Source organism: Carassius auratus, chromosome 27 (assembly GCF_003368295.1).
Source record: "Carassius auratus strain Wakin chromosome 27, ASM336829v1, whole genome shotgun sequence".
In the NCBI taxonomy this organism is placed as follows: Eukaryota; Metazoa; Chordata; class Actinopteri; order Cypriniformes; family Cyprinidae; genus Carassius; species Carassius auratus.
In genome coordinates this window covers 25,177,198-25,200,334 of record NC_039269.1, presented here as the reverse complement: position 1 = coordinate 25,200,334, position 23,137 = coordinate 25,177,198, and the positions used below count along the sequence as shown (strand labels likewise).

The following is a 23,137-nucleotide window of genomic DNA, read 5'->3' as shown; positions in this document are numbered from 1 at the left end:
GGATTTCATTGGAGTATGTGCTGTAAAGTGCTGAGAGGCGACACGAGTGAGCTGGAGAAAAGCTGCTTCTCTGGCCTATGACTGTCTAATGGTATTTTATAAAGACACGTGACAGCATCTCGTGAACTCAGCGTCCCAGCACCTGAAGAAACCAGGCACTGAGAAATCCCAAACGTTAAAATCCATACAACAGTAGCATGTAATAATAAAAATACCTGTGGTCACGTTTACGTTTTTCCACATCAGTTTCTGTTCACACCCATACCATCACTGCGCAATGACATCGTTTTACAAAGGAAAAGAGTGAGCAAAATGAGAGAAAACGGAGCCGGACTTTGAACTTTTACTTTACCACTGGCTGGCTGGAACTGAATAAAACCGACACCGCACCGACCCATAAGTTACAATCACACACATACTAGTTCACTGAAGGAGTAATGACCAGACCGGATCAGTCAGTGTTCGAACCTCTATAGCAAAACAGTTAACAATGCAACACTAAAGAAAGGACATCAAACCGGAGGAACAAATCTTTGTAATAAACATTTTTAAGTGAGGTGTCATGTTAAATACCAATGTAGGAAAACACTAGTATTTAACATGACACCTCACCCCCCCAAAAAAAAGAATGAATAACCTGATAGCTATGTTTTCTGTAACAGCGAGAGTGAATGTGCCGTTGCGTTTTTAGGGTGGGCCTATCAGATATTTTAAATGTCCAGACTTCAGCTATGAGTTTCACCCATTCATGCACTGCAAGTTCAGGTTTGTCTTTCCACAAAGTTGCATAGGTTGTATAAAATGACACAGGGCATTCGTTTTAGAAAATATAGTCGAGTAATTTAATAGGATTTCTGTACTCTTATAACTCTGTATTTAAAAAGAAAAAAAAAACAAAGAAAAAAAAAACAAATTATTTCTCAAAGTTTGGCAAAAAAAAAAAAAATCCTTGAGCATTTTTGGAGAACAGTTCCAAAAGTCGCAGAGCCACTAAACATACAGTGCCAATACTCTGAATTGTCGATATCACGTGGCCACGAGTTGGCCATATTCAACTGCTCTGCTCTAGAACTCATGCAGTTAGATCTAAACCGTCACTGAAGCGCTGACGTGTGCAATATGTGCACGACAGCGGTGTGGACCGTGGCCCTCTGGGTTTGGAATGAGGAACACAGGAACTAATGAGGTGTGTGTGCATAAGTGGTGTATTTCTCTTGTGTCCATTGTGTCCGTGTATAACAGTTCTCTGGCACACTGATTTCGTTTGTGTCGTAAGTGTCACCGTTGCACACATTCATAGTCGGTCCATGGCTTCCAAGTGGCAGTGTCATTTCCTTAGGTCTAATACACAAACCTGAGAAAGGGAAGAAAAGTGATTATGAATTAGATGCACTTTGATTTATGGATTATTATGGAAACTCGTTTCCACCGCGGGATTTAAAAAAAGCGTAATAAAACTCGTTACCGCGGTTATATATCTTAAAATTGCAACTTTCCTCACAAATCTTTCTGGTTATAAGGCCCAGAATAAAAAAATAAAAATACTTTTTCTCTCACAACAATTATGACTCTTTGCAGATCAGAATTTTTTTTTTTTTAATAGACATTTTTCCTGAATATGGAAGTGATTCTTAACTGGAATGATGCTTTGAATTTCTGGTCTCCGGTGTTTCTAATCAAATAAGTGTATATTCTGAGCTGATAATCTAATGTTAAACCTATTAAAATATTTATATATATAAATATTTGTAAAAAAGCACATGGATCCTTAGCACCATCACTTCACAGTGTCACAATGACTGTCATTTGCCCCACTGCTCACAGCTTCATGAGTGTGTGTAGATGACACAAAGATGCTGCCGATGTTAGCTACATTAAAAACAGATGGGCACTACTTGAATGGGTTCATATGGAGACCAAAACAGAAGAGCATCCAATTGGAAGTTGATATTAAGCAGATGTAATTATTTTGTTCAGATCAAAATGTTATGGCATGGCGTGAACCCTTAAAGCAGGGTCTAAAAAAATATATATTTTTATAAAATACATTTTATACGTATTACACATTTAACTAAAGGATCCTGCAAGCACTTTGATTCCCAATACCCCCCACCCCTTTACTCGTACTGCACAAAAATTGTTTTAATAAGGTTGAATGTTACAGGGACTGATTATTGCAAATGCAGATCCAATGTGTTCTGGTTAAACTATTTTTATTAATTTTCTGCTAAGGTTTGCATATGGTGTATAATTGTCCAAATATATCGCCTTGATTATAGTAATTGCAACATATCGTATTAGTGCTGCAACGACGTCATCGATTACGTCGACTACAAAAATACGTCGACGTGCGTGAAATGCGTCGACGCGTCACACTCCTTGTTTACATCTCGCGTAATGGCATACTGGGAATGGAGAAAGTTGCATTCTATCAAAAAAACCGACCACTGTTATCAAAAGTATGGGAATACTTTAAACAGAGGACAAATAAAATGGCCCTTTGTTCCCTTTGCAAAACTGACATGGTGTGCCACAGCAGCACAACTGCGATGCCCGAGCACCTCAGAGGAAAACATCTTGGCGCTCTCCGGTGTAAATTATGGTTTAACTGGTTACCGTGTGATCTGGTGACCAACTACCTGGTTCAGGTCTGATATTCTTGCGCTTGCGTCATTCTGAAAAGTTGAGATGTTTTTAACTCGATGCGGTGTGGACGCGCCTGGAAAAAACAAGCTTCCATTATGAGCTAGCTTATCGCGCGCCTACATTGTAAATAATGAACTTGAGCGTGCAAAAGACGTGATATGCAAACGGCCCCTTAGAAGACAGCCTACTGCAAGACAACAGTCACAAACCACCGAGCTACCCCGAATCAGCTCCAGATCTCTGGAAACCATGCTAAACCATAGCAGAACCCTGACTACATTTTATGGTTTGTGATGCTAAAGAACATTTCATGACGTCTCAGACAACTGTACATTTATGGCTACTGTGGTTTAATTATAAACGCTATCATAAACTCATATTTACTATAGTAAAATAATTTTTTTTGCGCCTCTATTAGTTTATACTGTAAAAACTTCAACCACATTGGATGAAAATGAATAAAGGTTGAAATATTATATTAGAAGTTGTACTTATATTTTTTTTATAAAGTTATCCAAAGGATTCATAAGATAATTAAAAAAAAGAACATTTAGATACATTTATTGTAATAAAAAAATCGTTAGATTAGTCGACTAATCGAAAAAATAATCGTTAGATTAGTCGACAGAAAAAAATAATCGTTAGTTGCAGCTCTATATCGTATCACAACCCTGGTATCTTGATACGTATTGATCGCCAGATTCTTGGCAATACACAGCCCTAGAAAACAAACACCAGATCACAAGCTGATCGCCCCAAAAATGTGTGCACTTCACTTAGAAACGTGCAGCAAAATCAGACTTGATGAATGGATTGAGCCATATTGTGCTTTTGCTTTTAGTTTGTTTGACAGATAAAGAGGGAACAAAAAAATAAATAATTTCATACAGCTATTGTAAAAATAAATGACTTGTTTTAACACATTCAAATAATTAGACATGCTAAAACAGAATTTGGTAACAATAAAACATATTGTGTGAAAAAATAGAACATTTCAGAGCACAAAATGTAATTTTTTGTTAAACTTAATACATAGAGGTTAAATTGTTTAAGTTTCATGATTTTAATTAATAAACATGCTTTTTGATTAATACAATTTTATTCAACCATTATAAAGGAGTCAAGAAAAAATTAAATGGATAAAAATGGAATCCAGAATTTGGGAAAAAAATTAAACGGATTTCATAGGGCCCTACTTTTGTGCTTATTACAAGTAAGGAAGGAACGCTGGCACATTGCATTCTCAAATGCATGTAAAAGCGACCCGAACCCGAAAAATGGATGGAGCAGCATTTACTGCAAACTAACTGATACTGACAACACCGGTGAATAATGAACCGCTTACGTTTAAGAAGGTTCATTATTTTGGTTTAATTTTAATTAATCATGCAGCCCTACTTAAAACTATAATGGCTTTCAAACAGATTCAGTTCAAGCGGAGTCTACATCATAGCCAAAGGACATCTAAGTGACTTTGCTTTGCAACACAGATACTCACCGATCCATCTGATGCACTTGCGCCCACTTTGTCTCCAGTGGAGTTCCAGCATACTTCAAAAATCCCCCCTGTCCCTCTGTAGCTGTTGACTAAAGCACCAGTCTGTCGGGAGGAAAATGAAACCCAAGTTAAAAACACCAATCATAGTGACAGATCAATATGTTAGCCAGCCCAGTTAATGGAGAGCAGATGAAATCCATTCTGTTTAATCGAAGTGCACACTTTAATATTGAGAACGACTATATCGTTATAGTTATCATCCATGGTGTGAACAGTACTTACGTCTGAAACACTGAAGTATATTTATCAAAACACTCAATAGACTGGTCTTATGCCTAAACGTCTAAATTAGGGTATAAACGGCTAAACTAAAGTTGGAAGGTAGAACATTTTAAAACTGAATATTAAAAACAATCAAATATTAAATTATTTTATTTACAAAACAAAAATGAAACTATAAGTGCTGTCAAACAATAAATCGCATCCAAAATAAAAAAAGTTTTTATTTACACTTATGTATAAAGACATACATTCAGCACGTTTTGAAAATATATAATTAATTTATATTACATAAAAATATATTAAATATATAAATGTAGCATATTTTTCTTAAATATATACATGCATGTGTGTGTATTTATATATACACATAAATATACACACACAATGTAAACAAAAAGTTAAATTTTGGATCAGTGTTAATTTTGTCAACGAAGACGAGGACGTCTGTGATTAAGATAAGACATTGACGAGCTAAACCTAATATCTGATGATCACAACAATGATGAAATTTATGCCGGTCCTCATTAACATGACGAGAAGGACAATAGTATTATTGGCGGACTACCGGACATTCTATATACATCCTATAGTAGTCTGTCCTTAAAAAATTGTGCGTCCCTGTTATTGGATTGGAAAAGGGGTGTTCGCATATCTAGTCTCGGTATGGCAGCCGCAGTGGATGGATAGACTACCAAAACTTGAATTAGCGATGTGAAATGATGGCCTCAGCACCCGAAGGGGTAGGGACACAGTGACCAGACGTCCCGTTTTTCCCAGGAATCACAATTCATTGTTGATTAACTTAGCGCGCCACTTCTTCGGTTTTCATATACAACGCACAATCAGTTCTCAGTGCCCAAACAACAGCAGTCCAGATGTCTGTCGTGTAGACAGAGTATCTCACGTAGGCCTAAATACAGTTATTTAAGTGAATGTGAAAAGGAGGGTGAAAACTGAACGTGTGTCAGTATTACATGTATGCCTTCTGTCTTAAAGGAACAGCATTCCTATTACGTACCTATCCGTGTCATTAATGGAATTTAAAAAAAATAAATAAATGTATACGTTAAGTAAAGCTACTGTATCAAAAAAAATAAATAAAATAAAGTATCTATATTATATATGAACAACTAGAATTTTTATAAGTTGCTCCCTTTTCACTACTCTTTAAATGGATAGTTCACACAAAAATGAAATTTTTTTCAAATTCAATCCTTAATTCAAATTAAGCTTAATTGATTTGGTCTAAAGAGAGAAGAATTCATGATTATTTTAATTTGAAGACTACATATAAAATAGCTACCAAAACAAATGTTGTTAACTGCAGTTTGACTAAAATATTAAGCATTTTTCGTCTCAAGATAAAGGTTAAGACTAAATCAAAAATGGCTGTCAAAATTAACACAGTTTTGGATGCGATTAATCATTTGACAACACTAATAAAAATGAAATGGATGAGTTAGATGTGATTGTGAAGGCTGTAATGGAATTTGCATTGTTATATTATCTGTTAGCATTTTATATTATTAACATTGGACTGTATTAGATGTATTTTGTTTTCTTTCTTGTATCAGTCAACAATGGGTATTTAATAATACACAATGATTTCTACAGATTTTGCATTTAGATTTCCTTTGACGTCTTCTAATTCTCATATATAGTTAATCTTTAATAAACCTGTTCATTCTATACATTTTATTTGTTCATGAAAGGAATTATCAGCTAATACACACCCTTTCAAAGGTTTGGGGGTTGGTGAGATTGTTTTTCTTTTTATCATATTTTTATTCAGGAAGGATGCATTAGATTTATCAAAAGTTACAAAAGACATTTCAAATCATTCTCTTTACAAAACAGTCGGCCAAATCAACGGTGTCTAATAAAATGAAGACTTTAATATTTTCATGTGAATATGTAATGAGTATTAGTTTGCTCAAGAGCCTACAGTACCTGTGTGTTCCAGATATGGACACACTTGTCGAAGGAACCGCTGGCCAGGTGCCGCCCATCTGGGCTGAATGCCACGCTGTAGACGGGCTCCTGGTGTTTGGTCAGTGTGTGGATGCAGGCGCCACGCTCCGCGTCCCACAGACGCACCGTTGAATCAAACGACGCACTTGAGGCAGAAAATAAGATAACAGCTACTCAATGTGTATAATATATACAAGTTATAAACTGAAAATAGATACAGATTTTACATTTAGCCAATCAAAATCTAAATAATACTTAAAAAGGACAGGCTTTCCAAATGAAGAGTGACGGTGGTGATGTGTATGATCATATTACCCCGATTCTACAGTCTCTGAACTAGCTACCTTTTAACTTCTGTATCAGTTACAAATTATCATTACTTACCCACAAGACCCTTAATGGTTTAGCTCCTGCGTACCTAACTAGTCTTCTACCACACTACAACCCATCACGCTCCCTAAGGTCTAAAAACGCTATAGCAAAGTCCACTAAAGGAGTTAGAGCTTTTTCACATTTAGCTCCCAAACTCTGGAACAACCTTCCTAATAATGTTCGGGGTTCAGACACACTCTCTTTGTTTAAATCTGGATTCAATTCAAATAATGCATCTCATAATCTTGTACTGCAGTTATATCTGATCAAATATGCGTTATTATTCTTTAGCTTGGGTTGAACAAGTCCTTTTTGCTTGGTTGCAGCTATGCTAAATTATGTCTCTATTTGTTTCTCTGTTTTGCATAACTAGGATTTACACAAGCTTCAGTCTGGATCCAGAACACCTGAGAAGAGATGATGCTGACCCTCAGAGGACCTCAGATGATGCCAACCCTGAAACAACATAAACTACCAAATTTTGCTACAAGTTTGATTGCAACATATAATCATTGCTGTTAATAGTGTTCATCGCCTGTTTGATTAAGTCATTAACTGAATTTTACTGTACATTTCTGCCATGTACATCAATTTCACATGGTCGCCTCTGACAAGCTACTACTAAATATATTGTAGAAACTTCATTTTCTTGAAAGCTGCCTTGCAACGATTTGTATCGTGAAAAGCGCTGTACAAATAAACTTGAACTGAACTGAGTGGTGGCTGGTTGTGTACCTGGCCAGCATGAGGTTGGCATTGGGGTTGCTGGTTCCAGGGCCAGTTGGGCTCCATTTGATGGTGTAGATCTCCTTACTGTGGGCTTGCAGGTCATGAACACAAGTGTCCTGTTTCATGCTCCAAAGCTAATGTTCGATACAAATCACAATATCATTGGATTATAACACTTACTCACTCACAAAGTGCCCCTATTATGCCATTTCCAACATTGCTTGTCATGCAATGTGTAATGTAGCTGTATGTGAATGTAAATGATCTGCAAAGTAAAAAAGCTGAAAGTGCACAATAAATAAAGTTATTGCCTCGTAAAAAATACAGAATTGACTCTGAACAGCTGAAACGAGTCGTTAGTACCACTTCAGGATAGACATACATTATGCAAATGTGTTATGTTCTCCATTGGCCGGCCGCAAACACGTCATTCTACTGACGACTGCTTCTTTAATCTCAGGGAGTTCAACGCGAGATTCACAAAACACTTGCTGTTGAAAGATGGATCAGTACCCTTTTTATTTGGACCAGCTGTTCCACTGAATCAAAACCTCCAAGTATGATAAATAATGAGGTTTATATTTTCTAAAGAGCATTCAATATACAAACTATTGAAATAGGAGTATCATTTTCTAAATGCACTGTACGCCATAAACCAATCACAACAGACAGGGCCATCTGACCAATCAGAGCAGAGCAGGCTCACAGAAAAGGAAGGGTTTAGAGAGAATCAATCTTTGAACAGCTTCGAACAAATCGTTTGAGAATCGTTGGAAAATGAGGTGATATTAAATGCATATTTGGAGAAAACTAAAGATTTTTTTGACCTTGCAAGCATGTAATCCTTTTGTAGGAGACTTTAAATAAATTCAATTTGAAGGACCATAAAAATGGCGTAATAGGAGCACTTTAATGCAAACACATAAGTGAAATTAAAATGAGCTAAATCATCCACAGTGAGATGATTGGTTGTATCTCACCTTAAGGGTCATGTCATCAGAGCAGGAGGCCAAGAGATTTCCTGTTGGATCCCATTTGATTGCATTGACTTCATTCTGAGGATAAAGGAGTGCAAATCATCAGTGATGTAATCCATTTTATACGCATTACACTTTTAACTAAAGGATCCTGCAAGTACTTTGATTCCCAACACCCCCAACCCTTTACTCGTCCTGCACAAAAATTGGTTCAATAACGCTGAATGTTACAGGGACTGATTATTGCAAATGCAGATCCAATGTGTTCTGGTTAAACTATTTTTATTTAATTATTCCTAAGGCTTGCATATGGTGGTGTGTTCTTACAACATAAAGAACTGCCAATTTTTGCTATAAGTTTGATTGCATGATATAATATAATTGATGTTAACAGTGTTCATCGACTGTTTGATCATGTACTTAATTGATTTTTCGGTACATTTCTGCCATATGTTCTTAAACTGACAATCACCACTGATAAGCGACTACTTAATATTGTAGAAACTTAATTTTCTGTAAAGTTGCTTTGCAATGATTTGTATTGTAAAAAGCGCTATACAAATAAACTTGAATTGAACTGTTCTTAATGACAGGTTTCCTAAAAACAGATCCTCTTCCTAAAATAAAAAATATCCCAATATATCGCCTTGCTGACAGTTTTGCTATGTATCGCAACATATCGTATCGCAACCTCTGTTTCGTGATACATATCGTATTGCCAGATTCTTGGCAATACACAGCCCTACTAGCAATGCTGATATCATGGGCTTGATTCCCACATAATGCCTGAACTATAAATGTGTCGTCTGCAAGCAGCGTAAGTCACTTTGGATACAAGTGCCTGCCAAATGCAGAAATTTGGATTTGTTTACTAAATATTTCGTACACGAGACAAATTAAAAACAAAACTGAAAATGTCTATTGAAAATGAAATGGGTACATGTATTTCAGTCATCATGGTAATGCATTTTCAACCATAATAAAACTCAACATTTATGAGTGAATTCAAACAATTGAAACTGTTAAGGTCATTTTATTAAGATTATATCTGTTTTTTTAAATATGCAACCTGTTCTGTTACAATATTTTTTGCAACGTTAATTTTATTTATTCACAATCCATTTTATGTCTGTGTAAATTATATTACTTTGGATTAAATATTAATAAGAATAAATATATTTATATAATTTCTTTGGTTTCATCCATTGTTCTGACCACCAAAATGTTTTTAGTTTACAAAAAATATATATAAATAAAAGCCTCAAATGTGAGATAGATATTTGTATGTATGTATGTGTACACTCACTCACACACACACACACACACTGCTTTTTTTGATTGTTCAGTTTGATTTAAAAAAAAAAAGTGATATTTCTGTCTGCAAAACTTTACAGGGTCTATATCACTTTTTAGGGTTTCTGAGAGACTAAAGAGTCAATGTAAAAAGAAAAAAAAAACAAGTAAATATTGACGAAGATTAAAAATAGAATATATGCAACGGTAGAACATCTAATGTAAGTGGCTTACTGTGTGGCCTTGGAATGTTTTGACTGGTCTGTCCTGGCCCAGTTTACACACGTGAATGCACATGTCCGTGCTGCAGGATGCAAACGTGTTGTTGCTCTGCCAGTCCACGTCCAGAGCCGGAGCTGCAGGCGGCAAATGCAAACTACATCATTCCTGACCATTCTTTTGAAACTAGCTAAATGTACATTTGGGTGACAAGGAAAAAGTTTTCTAAACTGAAACCAAAAGTACATTTCTTTCTATAGAATAATGAAACCCTTCTAAGTTGGCATGAAAAGAAGAATCCCACAGCTATACAGAAATACTCTGAAGATCCTGCAGTTCACATCACAAACAACACAGCTGAGAAAACCTGCCATGCATGCTTATTAATGTGCATTAATTAGTGTATTTAACAAAGAGTTTTCTCTTAGTTCTCAACTGTATTAGCAAGAAGGTCAAGATCAGCTCTAGATAAATGAATTTCCTGCTTGTGGTGATCTTTGTTACTCACCTGAATGGAATGGAAACTGCTGTTTGGCCTCTCCTGTGTGTGCGTCCCAAATAATGGTGGTCTGAAAGGTGCAGAATCATATTAGCATCTTAACCTCACCACATCATCTTATTTTGACAGTATATGATAACCACATAAGATTATACTGTACCTTATCAACACCAGCGCTGAGGATAAAATTCCCTTTCTTGTTCCACTTTAAAGCAAATATGGGACCTTTGTGCTGCCCCAGTGTACTGGCAAGATTACCTGACAGTTATGGGATACCTATTAGATAAACAGGATTTTGTAATTGATGATGTTATGATTTGTGTATAAAGCTCACCATCTTTAGTCCATATCCTGGCAAAGCCATCATAGGATCCTGTGGCGAGAAGTGTACCTTCACTCTGTCCAACACAAGAGACAGAAAAATATCAGTCGGAGTGATTTGTTCTTTGCATGAAGTGTGTGGAAAAAAGAAAGAGGCTTAGATGCAAACGTTGCATGCAGGGTTACTGCAGTTCACAAGCGCTAGTCCCAGCACTCACATTCCAGTCCAGTGAGGTGACGTCTTTGTTACTGGGTACATCCTGCCCCCCCTCCCGAATGCAGTGCCGCAGCACCAGCTGAGTGGATCCTCCCGAACTGCCCTCACTCAGGTTCCAGATCCGTGCGGTTGAGTCTCCAGAGCTGATGGCAACAACAAAACAGATGAATTCCCATTCAAAAAGTACAGGACATTAGGCTAAGACATGCAAAACAATAACTGGACTTCAATAACAATAACTGGAGTTTGATGGAACAGATCTGCTACACTTCTGCAGAGACTTGCTACAGCCAATACATGCACAGACGTGCTGTACAGATCATGTAAGAGATACTGCTGGTGCACATATAAAATTGCCCTGTAGCAGACAGGTGGAGCTGGGGATTGAGGAGGGTTTCTAAAGCGCACTACAACTTCTACAGCAAGCTCTAGCCAAGTATTTGAACATTGTGCAGCAAACTCATTGGCTGCTGATGTGAAAAAAATCAGTCAGCTGCGCTATGTGAATAATGGTTTCATTATATCAGACTGAGATAGAAACTATCATGCTGCAACCATCTAGAGTTTCATGACAGAACTTTGTATTCAAATTCACAGTTTGAGATAATAAACCGTGGATTTGGCTTAGTACCGACCCAGATGCCAGCAGATCGCTGACAGGGTTCCAAGCACAGATGAAGACCTCAGACTCGTGGCCCCGCAGCACCATGGCTTTACTGGCTGGGATCTCCACTGCCCTGTCCACCTCCATCATGTCGGAGTGGTGATCTGTCAAAACAAGAGGGATTATTAGGGAAGAGACAACAACAGTAGATTACACAATGGATCACAATTCTCTCTTCTATGATTCTGAGATCGTTTTTTCTGTACGTGTGAGAAGACACACTCATGTACACTAGAGACAGTTGTACTCAGTTTGCTGCCAATTATGCCCAAAAACACACAAAACCATAAAGTAAATAAACTTCTTTTCATGGCTGAAACCAAATACAAGAAAACCATGGACTTTTATCGCACAGTATATACACATTGTGAGAAACTTTGCTTGAGCGAGTGAGGTTTCAGTGTTTTTTCTTTCCGAATTCTCTACGAATGCCTCTTTTATGCTGTTCGGAATGCAGGTATAATTTGATAAACTAAGCTCACTTACGGACAGACATCTGCTTTCAAATGCTCAAGTGCCCTTTGTGTCTATGTTCTGAAAGTTAGTTTGGAGCATAAGGTTGTGCGTGACTTCATGTAAGCAATTATGTGATTGTGATTTTAATGTAAACACAGTCAGTTATGTCTTATGTCAGTCAGGACAGGATAAAACATTGATACGTTTAAATAGATTTGTACATTAGTGTGACTACAGCCTATTAGCATTGCAGCCGTCTATGACATTAGCAGTAATAGTCAGACAGGAATAATGCTGAGGAAAAAGATACTGTGCTTTTCTGGAAAAATGTAGATACTTAAAACACTCTCAGACACTGAAAACACATTTTGTTCATTGCATGTAATGAGTTTTTTCCCCCCATTTATTTATACTTGCTTTGATGTTTTGAATATTTATTTAGTTAAGTTAATAATTCTCAACATGTTTTGATTTAAAGGAGTTATATGATGCGATTTAAATTTTCCCTTTCTCTTTGGAGTGTTACAAGCTATTGATACATAGTGGAGATCTGTAAAGATGCAAAGACTAAAGTCTCAAATCCAAAGAGATATTCTTTATCAAAATTAAGACTCTGCCACACACCCCTAAAACGGCTCATTCAAACACGCCCCACATGTCTGTGTCACTATGTGTAAATATTTGCGTAATGCCGTCCAAATGTTCACGCAAAGAAATAAGGCGTGGTTTCAGTAACCACAGTTAGTGTTGAAGCAGTCATGTCAGAGAGATGCTGTGTGTATCTAGGCGAAAACAAAAGCATTTTAGTTGGCCTTCTGAAAGTAGATGCATTTAGAAATCTTTAAGATTACTTACAACAGAACAGCAATGCATTTTATGTACAACCGTTTCGTGAACCTTGGAGAGGAGGTCATTCTGACATTGATACGACAATCTGGCGCTTCTGAATCAGCTACTGGAAGTATGCTTTTTTATTAAGTATTTGCTATTGACTGTTCAAATGCGGAGTTTGGCACATTGCGCGTGTGCGTGAGAGAAAGAGACGGTTCAGCTGTCTTAACCATCCATGGCTTGTATACTACAAACACATACGAGCTTCATCACTGTGTATGTCACACGACTCTGTTCCCCTTTTGGGCTTGAACTGATGATAAAACTAAGAACATTATTAACTGTCCTTACATTTATTTTGAAAGATCAAGCTTGTGATTATGGAAAGGGTCAATACATTTCCGACGAGTGCTTGTGGTGTTCAGCCAATCAGAGCAGATTGTGCTTGTTGGAAAGAGGGACTTTGTAGAAAACAACGCATTTGAGAGAGGCAGGGCATAAAGGACCTACAATAATGTACAGTGTTAATAATGTGTTATTCTTATATTTAACTGTATAGCCATGATGTTCTTTAAAAATGCATATTTTTTAAACTTAAAAAATTTGATCTAAACTAAAATAAGCTTGAGTTAGTTTATTTAAAAAAATAAAAATAGTAATAAAAATAAAGCTAATCAGAATAATAATTAAAAAAAGCAATAAACTAAAATGGGAACTCAAAAACTAGCAAATACAAGCTTATCCAAAATATAATAGTATAATCTCAAAAAATATATATAAGCTGTGTTTAACCGACAAACTGCGCAAATCAACGCTGATAATTAAACGTGGATTTGTGCAGCTTGTCAGTTAATAACGGCACTGTGTAGTAACAGTTGCTCGATGTGAAATCACGCACCTGATGGACTTTACCGCTGATTAGAGAACCGGCTTTACTGACGAGATGCGCATTAACGATCGGCCGATATTTATTGTGCACCCCAAATTTTCATCAATGCCACAAATATGTAAAAAACATTAATCTGGGGTTTACAAATGTACTGTGTGAAAACTTGCAACCTGACAATCCAAGATTAATTCCTAATCCAGGGTTAAGACTGAAAACAATAACCCAAGATTCACTTAAACCCAGAATTGAGAATGACCAGGGGTTAATGGCTAATCATCAATAGTTAATATTGTGAAAAGGGTGGGTAAGCGGTGCCAATTGTTTGTTTTTGGTAAAGTCACAGGTTCAACCGTGTTATGGACTAAATAGCTTTCCTTATTGGCAATTCCAACAGTTTTGACAAAGTAATGTGGGGCGTGAGCTTACTAGACAGCGTGTGAGATCCGTTCTCCTCTCCATTAGCTGTGTTCTCTCCATTCTTGGCCGCTGTGGTGCTGGAGGCGGCGGCAGCTTGCTGCTGAGCCAGTTTATCCTTATACACCTGCTGCCTCGTCTGCACCACGTCTGGCATCACTGCATCGATTAACGACAGCGACTCGATCGGTCGTCCATCAAACAGAGTACCGTCCTGTGACACGTTACACAACAGGTACAAGAACACGGAGTACAGATTGAGCACGTCTTGCATATGTAATGGGCAAACTGTGAAATATCCATATCTGGTAGTGGTACCAGCGCTGACCTCATTGATGCTGACTTCAGCCTCCACATACTGCAGGCCTTTCTGGATGATGGAGATGAGGGCAGCAGGGGGCACCAGAGCACCGTTGATGTTGGACTGGCTGATGTGGCTCTCTATGCCAAAGGTGAACGCTGAGTGCGAGAAGCCTGCAGGGGAAAGGAAGACAGCTCCTGTTACCATTTAGGAACAAGTATTTGTGAATAGTGAGGTCAAAAGTATCCGTACTCAAAGAAACTTTAAAAATGTTACATAATTGATAACAGTCCTCCTGACCCAATTTTGTCAGGCAGCTGATTTCAAAACAGGGTTTTTCTCAATAACTCAAAACCATAAAAGCATTTTGTTCCTTGAAACTAAATAACTGAAATTAAATGATTCAAATGACTAAACGAACAGTTAACTTGTTTTATTTTAGCTAGCTGCCAAGGCAATTTTTTTATTTTAAAATAAATAAATTGTATAAATAAAAACTACTTAGACATAAAAAAAAACATCAAAATTACTAGAACTAAAATTAAAGTGACAAAATAAAAATCTACAATAGAAAATCAATGATAATAAACACTCGAAAATAAAACTATTTGTGTTTTAAACAACCCTGCACATTTCAAGAAAATCACCTGCATATACAAATTCATTTAAAGCTGCTGTAGGTAACTTTTGTAAATATACATTTTTTACATATTTGTTAAACCTGTCATTATGTCCTGACAGAAGAATATGAGACAGATAATCTGTGAAAAAAATCAAGCTCCTCTGGCTCCTCCCAGTGGTCCTATTGCCATTTGCAGAAACTCCATCGCTCCCGGTAAAAAATAACCAATCAGAGCTGTGGTCCGTAACTTTGTTTGTGTTCAAAATATAGAAAAATTTATATAATAAGCGAGTACACCATGAATCCATTTTCCAAACCGTGTTTTTAGCTTGTCCTGAATCACTAGGGTGCATCTATAATAAGTGTTTATATTCAGACTATTTTAGATTGCTTCGGGGATACCGCGGCGGAGTAACCCAGTACCTTTGTGATTCTTCATAGACATAAACAGAGAGAAGTAGATCCGGCTACGATGTTCTTCAGCAAGACGCAAGCAGTTCTGTTTATTAACCGCTAGAGCGTCAAAAGTTCCCTACTGCAGCTTTAATGCTAGGCGACTAAATGTCAGTTTTTTAGGATGTAAATTGCAGGAGGCAAATTGTTAAGAAATTACTGAAATAGTACACTAACTAAAGTGAACTATATAGTGAAATACCACTGATATTAGCTCTGACAGTAGTTTTTAGTATGTCTTGTGGGTTCTAGGGTGTTCTGGGTGGTTTGTTAGGTGGTCGAACCAGGAACCAAAAATTAGTTCCTAGGAAATAAACACGACAGAGAGCAAAAACCTGCCACTGCATGCAATATGAAACAGGATACAGAGTATGATACACACCTGACTCCTGCAGGTATCTGTAGACCAGGAAATTGACCTCATCACTGCTTACGCTCATTTTGGATCCTGGGTGAACCAAGAGGTCAAGGCGAGAGTAGGGCCTGAAAAAACAAAGGCACGCTGTGTTACTGTGCTTCACCAACAGCACAGAGCATGGACTTTACTGGACACACTTCATATAGTACACACCTACTGGCAAATGTTCAGGGGCAGCTAGATTTTTGTAAAGAAATTTATATTTTCTTAAAACATGGACAGGAATCTATAATGTTTCAAGATTTCTACTTCAAATAAAAGTTTTTTTTAGACTCCTTAAAATGCAATACTTTAAAGAAATTTGGTTGCCCAGAAAAAATAACAGGCAGCAAACCAGTAAGGACGCTGATAAAATGTTATTATTAAATATTTTAACACAAAAATTGATCATTTAAATTGTATAGGTCACAATATTACCAAACTTTTCACCAGCTGATAAAAAAAAAAAACATGCACATTACTTATGTTATGGTTTTTTCTTCATAATTTTAGTATTTGAATTTTGCCTGCTGCTTTAACACTTTTTTTTGTTTTACCAATGTGAAAAAAATATAAAATAAAGTTAAATGTTTTATATGTTATAACTTCCTGACATAAAAAAACATACAATAATAGGTTTTAAGCAGTAGGTAGATAGATATGCGTGTTCGACTCAGGAGTGTGATCACAAGTCCTGTAATTCTGCAAACAGCAGCGTGCGTACTTGACAACATCAGCTCGTCTTGACTACTGCAGTTTTCCTCACTGTATATTTACAATAAGATGAAATATGATATCAAATACCACTGCCTCCTTTCATTTTCATTTAAACATATTACTAGATAAATTGAATACAGACCAAAGATTACCTGTTAGATTTACTCAAAATGAATTATATTTTATGTTTAACAACTAGAGACATCAGAGCCAGCGACAAATGTCAGAAGGACTAGCCGAGTCAAGACTGCTCTCGTCGGTGAACATGTCTCAGAAATCAGCTAAACATTGCGCAAGTTTGCGTCCTTAAATGTTTAAACTGGCAAAGCTTAAATGAGTTTAAACACATTAACATGTGCTGTTCAGGTCTCATCTGTAAGCGCGCACTTTCACCACCCGGGTGATGACAGAATAAATGACTGCTCATATATATATTTTTTCCTCATTGCTGTTGTTGTAATGTCTGGGAAGCCAGAATGTGCATCGATCAACAGAAACATATATTAGCTGAACCCTGTTTGTTTAAAAAACATATTACAGGTGCTTTGTCAGATTTAAGTTGAACCACGGTCCCAGCACGTGCCGAACGAACCGTGTGGTGAACCGAAAGTTTTTTTTCAGCTAACCGTCCCACCCCTAATAGATCGATAGATAGATGTAGTAAATCTATCTGACTGGCTTGTACAATTTATAATTTTTTTTTTTTTTTTTTTATCATCCCATACAGAATGACTAGATGTAGTAAACCTGCTCTCAGTAAAAATTAGTAAACACAAACCTTGTAACCAAACAGAGAACTGAACCTGCCATCTTTGACTGAACTTTCTCATGGAAGCCCATTTGAGCCCTGGGGAAATTTTCCAGCCATTTGCTCAGCACTGGAAAGAACTGATAGGAAGCTACACAGTAGGGACGGATATTGTGATAGGAAGAACTGCATGTGTTAAACAAGAGGAAATACTCCAGAAGAACTCGTACAGCCTCTTGTTCGGTCTTTAAGCCTCTTTCACAGTCTAATAAGCCTTCACGTTAAACAGCAACCCATCATATATAACACGACTCCCTGTTGTTTACAACGCGTCACCAGCCCCGAAAGTGCAACGGTTTTCATATTGATAATCAAAGAAAATGTGCTTACACAACATTCTTAAGCAGTGCAAAATCAATTTTGCCTAAATGTCTTTACATTAAATTATTTGATCAGACAGTCATAGCAATCACTGTCCAGAGACCTCATTTATTTGCCCTGAAAGAAGCGTATGCCACTTCCTATGCAAAACTTGACGGGAAAATGTACACACCAGCACCCAGTTATGACTACAAACTCTTTTCTCTGGAGTGAGAAAATTAATGAAGCAAACAACCGTTTTAAACTCAGTTTTCATATCAATATACACATCTAAATTAAATATTCCACCCTCGTTAGTGGAGATAAGCTCTGAAATTACATGTAGTCACTACGCAGAAGTTAAATCAAAATTATATGAATTTAGACATTTGTAGTGGATGTGCTTGATCACTTTTCCTGTGGCATTCTATGTTTTAATGACAGCGAGGAGTGCTATAGGTGCACAATAATTCATCTTTAAACTAAACGGCTAAACTCGTGTTGTGAGAAAACATTCGCGAGAACAATGATCAACGATGCGCACTTACTTTGATATTACGGCAGATACTGATTTGGTTTGAATAGGTCTAATGATAATAGCTTACTGTTCAACTGCTGCTGCACAGAGATGTTGTAGCGATGTCTTCACAAGACATCAACATTATGAAAAATAGCATACCACTGTATTTACATTACATTTATTCATTTAGCAGACGCTTTTATCTTAAGCGACTTACAGATGAGGACAGTGGAAGCAATCAAAAACAACAAAAGAAGGATATTTGAAGAATACAACTTGAAGAAAACGGTACAATTTAAATGTTTCCTTTTTAAAATACTTTGTCATTGACGCAGAATACTTTATTTTCACTGCAATATATATAGGCTTATCGGTTTCCACTAGAAAGAGCTTAAAGATGTTCACTTCATCAGCAAATCTGCATACATTTGATTTAAATTGTTTAAACAATTGAAATATTACTGGGCCCATGTAAAAGAACGGGATCAACTCTATTCTACAATATTTATCTTGATTACTATTTTAAACAGTTTTGTTTTATGGATATTTTGATGAGTTTATTCTAAAACGATGATTTTTAGCAATAAAACTGTATGTATGGCTATGGCACAATTGGCATTTATAGTCCGTATCTCAGATTTCCTTAATATGTCTTGTATCTTTGACGGTGTTAAACAAGATGTCACGTGGATGGGAAAATGCACTGAAATGGTACGCAGCTGAGGCTATGCAAAGTAAAACTAGGCGTTTCAAGCTCCATATGTGATGATTTCGGGGAAATGGGGTGGAGATGCACGTGTATGCACAATCTTCCCCTGACCGGGACTTATGAAGGGATTTTTGCACCATTTCTAGCGTACGCATGGTATTATAAATCTGAAAAATATTGTGCATATACAAAATCTAGCTTTTATGCATATGTACACTTTCAGGATGAAATCTACAGAGAATTTTATAAATCACACCCCAGAACACTTACTTTCTTAAGAAAAAAGCAATGATTATTCAGACAGCAAAACTGTCTTTTTTGTGTTTGTTTTTTTAATACCCATTAATCTAAACAGTAGTTACTCAACTGGCACAAGTTGAATTCTGTCATCCAATCTAAGACCTTTTCAAACTACTTTTTATGCAATTAATGATATTCAAGACTTCTTATGATTTTACAAGGTTGTATTTAACATATATACATGATTTTTAAAGATCCCTGTTAATATAGTATGACACTTGCTTACCATGATACCAAGCGTTGATTAGATGCTCATTCTCTTGCGATCCATAGGAGCAAAGTCAAATCAGCCTGTCAATAAAAGACAATGTATTAGATACAATCAGAAGTACAGTACGTCTTTTATTTTTTTTCTCTTTCATTAAGAAGAGGCAACAGTTCAACAGAATTCAAGTGAAAATTAAATTGCAATTTGTCTTCATCTAATTCAATGTTGTTTATATTTCACACACACACACACACATATATACATACATACATTATATATACATACATACATATATATATATATATATATATAGTCTTAGGGTAACTTTTTTGATCCACTTCAAATGTTGACTACTGTATGTGTATGTATATACAATCAAATCAACATTCCTGGCCATTCAAACTAATGATACTATTCTATTCTCACAGTTCAAGCACAAGTACAAAATTACTCATCATTACTCATTCATAAAGACACCGGTGCGGTCTCTAGAAAGTATCTGATATACTGGCAGGCTGTGACCTATTTCGCTTTAGCAGTCTGGCTCTGATCACACAGCTATCAAACCACTGAACTGGCAGCCAATGCTGAGATCAACCTAAAACAAGCCTCTGAAACTACAAGAATGAGACTTGCACTGCACTAGTAGTCGACAGATATGGGCTTTAAATGGCTGACCACTGCCTGATATATAAAACATGAAAGATATGCAAAATATTTACTCAAAATCCATCAGAAATATTTGAAAAGAACTGCATTATCCACTAGTAGTAGTCAGGCTGTTGGCAGATATTGGAACTGACACTAATCTGGTAATCGAACTGTTGACGGTCCCCACTGACCTCGACTGTATTTCTTTCCCTACTATGGAAGTCAATGGAGACCAACAAAATTCTTCAAAAAATCTTCTGTTGTGTTTAACAAAGACATGTATTTGCCATGAATCTGTATGTTCAGAACAACTTGAAAGTCTGTAAGGATGTGACTCAAGAATGTGTCATTCGTACAGGGTTTTTCAATGTTAGATACGTTCTAATAATTAATAGTAAAGCAGTGTAAGATGATAGCCTACTATAAGCTAAATATTTAATAGCGTAAATAGGGTCTTAATACAAGAAACTATTTAATCGGGGGGGGGGGGGGTCAAGGCGAGAGGGGGGGCACTAAAATTTTTTTTTAACTTTTTAATCAAATTTGTATTGTATTTGTATCAAATAGCTAAATGTCCTTCAGACTTCAGATTAAACAAAGCAATATCTTTATCTACAATATCTACAGAGCAAAATTCTAATTACACAGCTGATATAATCATATATAATCATCATCATCGTTAAACAGGTCGATTAGTCAAGTCTTAGATAATTAATAGTTATAACACGTCATTAAGTTAAATTACCTAATAGTTAATACGCATTAATATATTTAGTTAATAAAACAATTTAGTGCACAATTAAAAAACTGAATAGAAATATATATTTGTTTTTTTATCTGATCGGAACATTTCACCCCGGAAGCGCCATTGCATGTCATTCGATTATTAGCTTACGGCTAACGCACGTCGCATCATGGATAAACGTCACCGGAAACAACAGACTCCCCAAACAAATGCAAAAAATGAGCGATTCTAGTTCAAGCACGTGGCTGCTTCCATAGCAACGCTGCTAACTAGTCGGTTGAACAAAAGCTAGTTGTTGTCTACGTCCATCTCGCGTGCACGGCGCGAGGAAGCAGGGCGCCCATCCCCCACCGCGCGGCCGCACGCGCTGCAGTTTCACTCTGTAAAAGCCACACTTCTAATGGCTTATAAATGCAGTTCAGCCATCTAAAAACGCAAACGGAGAACGGCACGGTCAGCGCCCGCACAACTGGGATACGGGATGTGTTTGGGGCGACGGAGGGGCTCGTCTTACTCGTGCCGATGCTTCCAGTCTCGTCAACCGCTAGCTTCTGGAGCTAAAACACTGAACAAATGTGCCACAGTGCCGACGCAGATCCGACAGGAGGGTATCCCTCGACCTTTCAAATCCACCGTGATACTTCTGTCCTCGAATAATATCTATTTTCCTGCTTGTCTGTACGATACATAAAGGAATAAAAGAAACATTTAGCAGCTTATGGACAGCCAAGCGCTTCAGAGGAAGCCGACGGCCTCAGACTAGCAGTTGGGCGGAGACTTTCCAGGCGAAAATTGGATATCGGACCAACGGGGTTTCCTGCCAGTCACAAAAATAAATATATATAAAAAACGAGCAAATAAATTAAAAACAAACTTATTAAACATGATTAATAAAAAAAATGGAACAAAAAACTGTAAAGTTAATAAAATCGGATTGATGATCAACAACACGGTTGAATGCCCAACCCCCACCACTGAAACAAATGTTTTTTTTTGCCTGGCTGGTCACTGCCAGTAATTCCGCCACACCCACAATCTCCTCCGCTCAGTCATTCAATAACAGACTGACATCATTGGTCTGCGTATTACACTGCTATTTTGAATATACCATATGTTTTCTAAAAGCATCGCAGCAGTGACTTACAATCAGTCCCTTGAGTATTACACCTGTTTTCTCCCTCTATAGCTGGAATATATATATTACACACACACACACAAATAAAGTCTGGCCTATTTTAATTTAGGAGCCCCTGTACAACCCCCCCCCCCCATTTGGGAGATGATGACACAACTATGAAACATCTCTGCTGGTTAAGAACCCATCAGATAAACCACCTGTCCATTTGAATTACTGCTTGACACATCATAATCCATACTGTATATCATTTTGTTGTGATTCCTCCATAATTTGTTCTCAGACAGGAGGCTATGATGAGATCAGTGTTTATGCGCATTATATAAGGACCACATTTTGGACATTACTAAAATTGATCTGAGATGTATTTATATAGGAAGCAGAGCTAGTATCAGTGTATAAGAACGTGACTTGTTTATGTTCGTGGTACTGAAGGAATGCATCTTAAATCATGAATGTCACAGTGCCAACTTCTGCCAAGGAATGATTGGCTTATTTGATTTTTTATACCGATAATAATTTATACTGTGCAGTGTGATTGATTTCTGAATGAACATGCAATCACTCTCTGACAGACCTAAGAGTAAAGGTCAGTCCGATCACTCATTAATTTGTTTTAAAGGAATAGTTTGTCCAGAAATGAAAATGTGCTGAAAATGTACTCACCCTCAGGCAATCCAAGAATTTGTTTCTTCATCAGAAACTATTTGATGGAGAAATTAAGCATCACATAACTATCTCACCAATGGATCCTCTAAAGTGAATGGGTGCCAGTGTCAGAATAAGAGTCCAAACAGCTAAGAAAAACATCACAATATATCACAATAATAAAAATCTATGTGTAATCTATTTGTAATAAACAAGTCTATTTTTAACTTAAAACGGTTGCTTCCAGCTAACATAACTTCCATAAGTCATCTACACATAATATTGCTTTTTCCAGTGAAAAGGTCTGAATCAGGAAAGAAATATGCACAGATCAAACATGAAGAC

At 36.8% G+C, this 23,137-nt stretch overlaps 1 protein-coding gene across 2 annotated transcripts; it reads right to left on the bottom strand.

Annotated features, from left to right (window-relative positions):
• Positions 1–1,285: 1,285 nt before the first annotated feature.
• Positions 1,286–21,852, bottom strand: LOC113046014 (F-box-like/WD repeat-containing protein TBL1XR1). Of its 2 annotated transcripts, XM_026206837.1 has the most exons (16): positions 21,524–21,851; positions 19,632–19,696; positions 16,037–16,137; positions 14,607–14,752; positions 14,291–14,492; positions 11,660–11,792; positions 11,026–11,167; positions 10,821–10,884; positions 10,647–10,744; positions 10,496–10,556; positions 10,003–10,124; positions 8,479–8,553; positions 7,505–7,632; positions 6,377–6,542; positions 4,145–4,246; positions 1,286–1,354 (listed from the first exon to the last, which is right to left on the bottom strand). In XM_026206837.1, the coding sequence occupies exons 3-16, from the start codon at positions 16,092–16,094 to the stop codon at positions 1,328–1,330; spliced, it is 1,524 nt and encodes a 507-aa protein (XP_026062622.1). In that variant the 5' UTR covers positions 16,095–16,137; positions 19,632–19,696; positions 21,524–21,851; the 3' UTR covers positions 1,286–1,327. The 2 variants fall into 2 exon arrangements, 1 of the variants encoding a protein (XP_026062622.1); XR_003276050.1 differs by lacking the exons at positions 1,286–1,354; positions 4,145–4,246 and adding an exon at positions 7,150–7,225 and having other exon boundaries at positions 6,409–6,542; positions 21,524–21,852.
• Positions 21,853–23,137: the final 1,285 nt, after the last annotated feature.

Excerpts from the sequence above, each read along its gene's own strand:
- LOC113046014 (XM_026206837.1), bottom strand. The coding sequence starts at position 16,094 with ATGAGCGTAAGCAGTGATGAGGTCAATTTCCTGGTCTACAGATACCTG. Across the intron at positions 11,793-14,290 it reads CGGATCTCACACGCTGTCTA|ATCACCACTCCGACATGATG; the intron begins GTAAGCTCACGC and ends TTGTTTTGACAG. Across the intron at positions 10,885-11,025 it reads TCACCTCACTGGACTGGAAT|AGTGAAGGTACACTTCTCGC; the intron begins GTGAGTGCTGGG and ends TGTGTTGGACAG.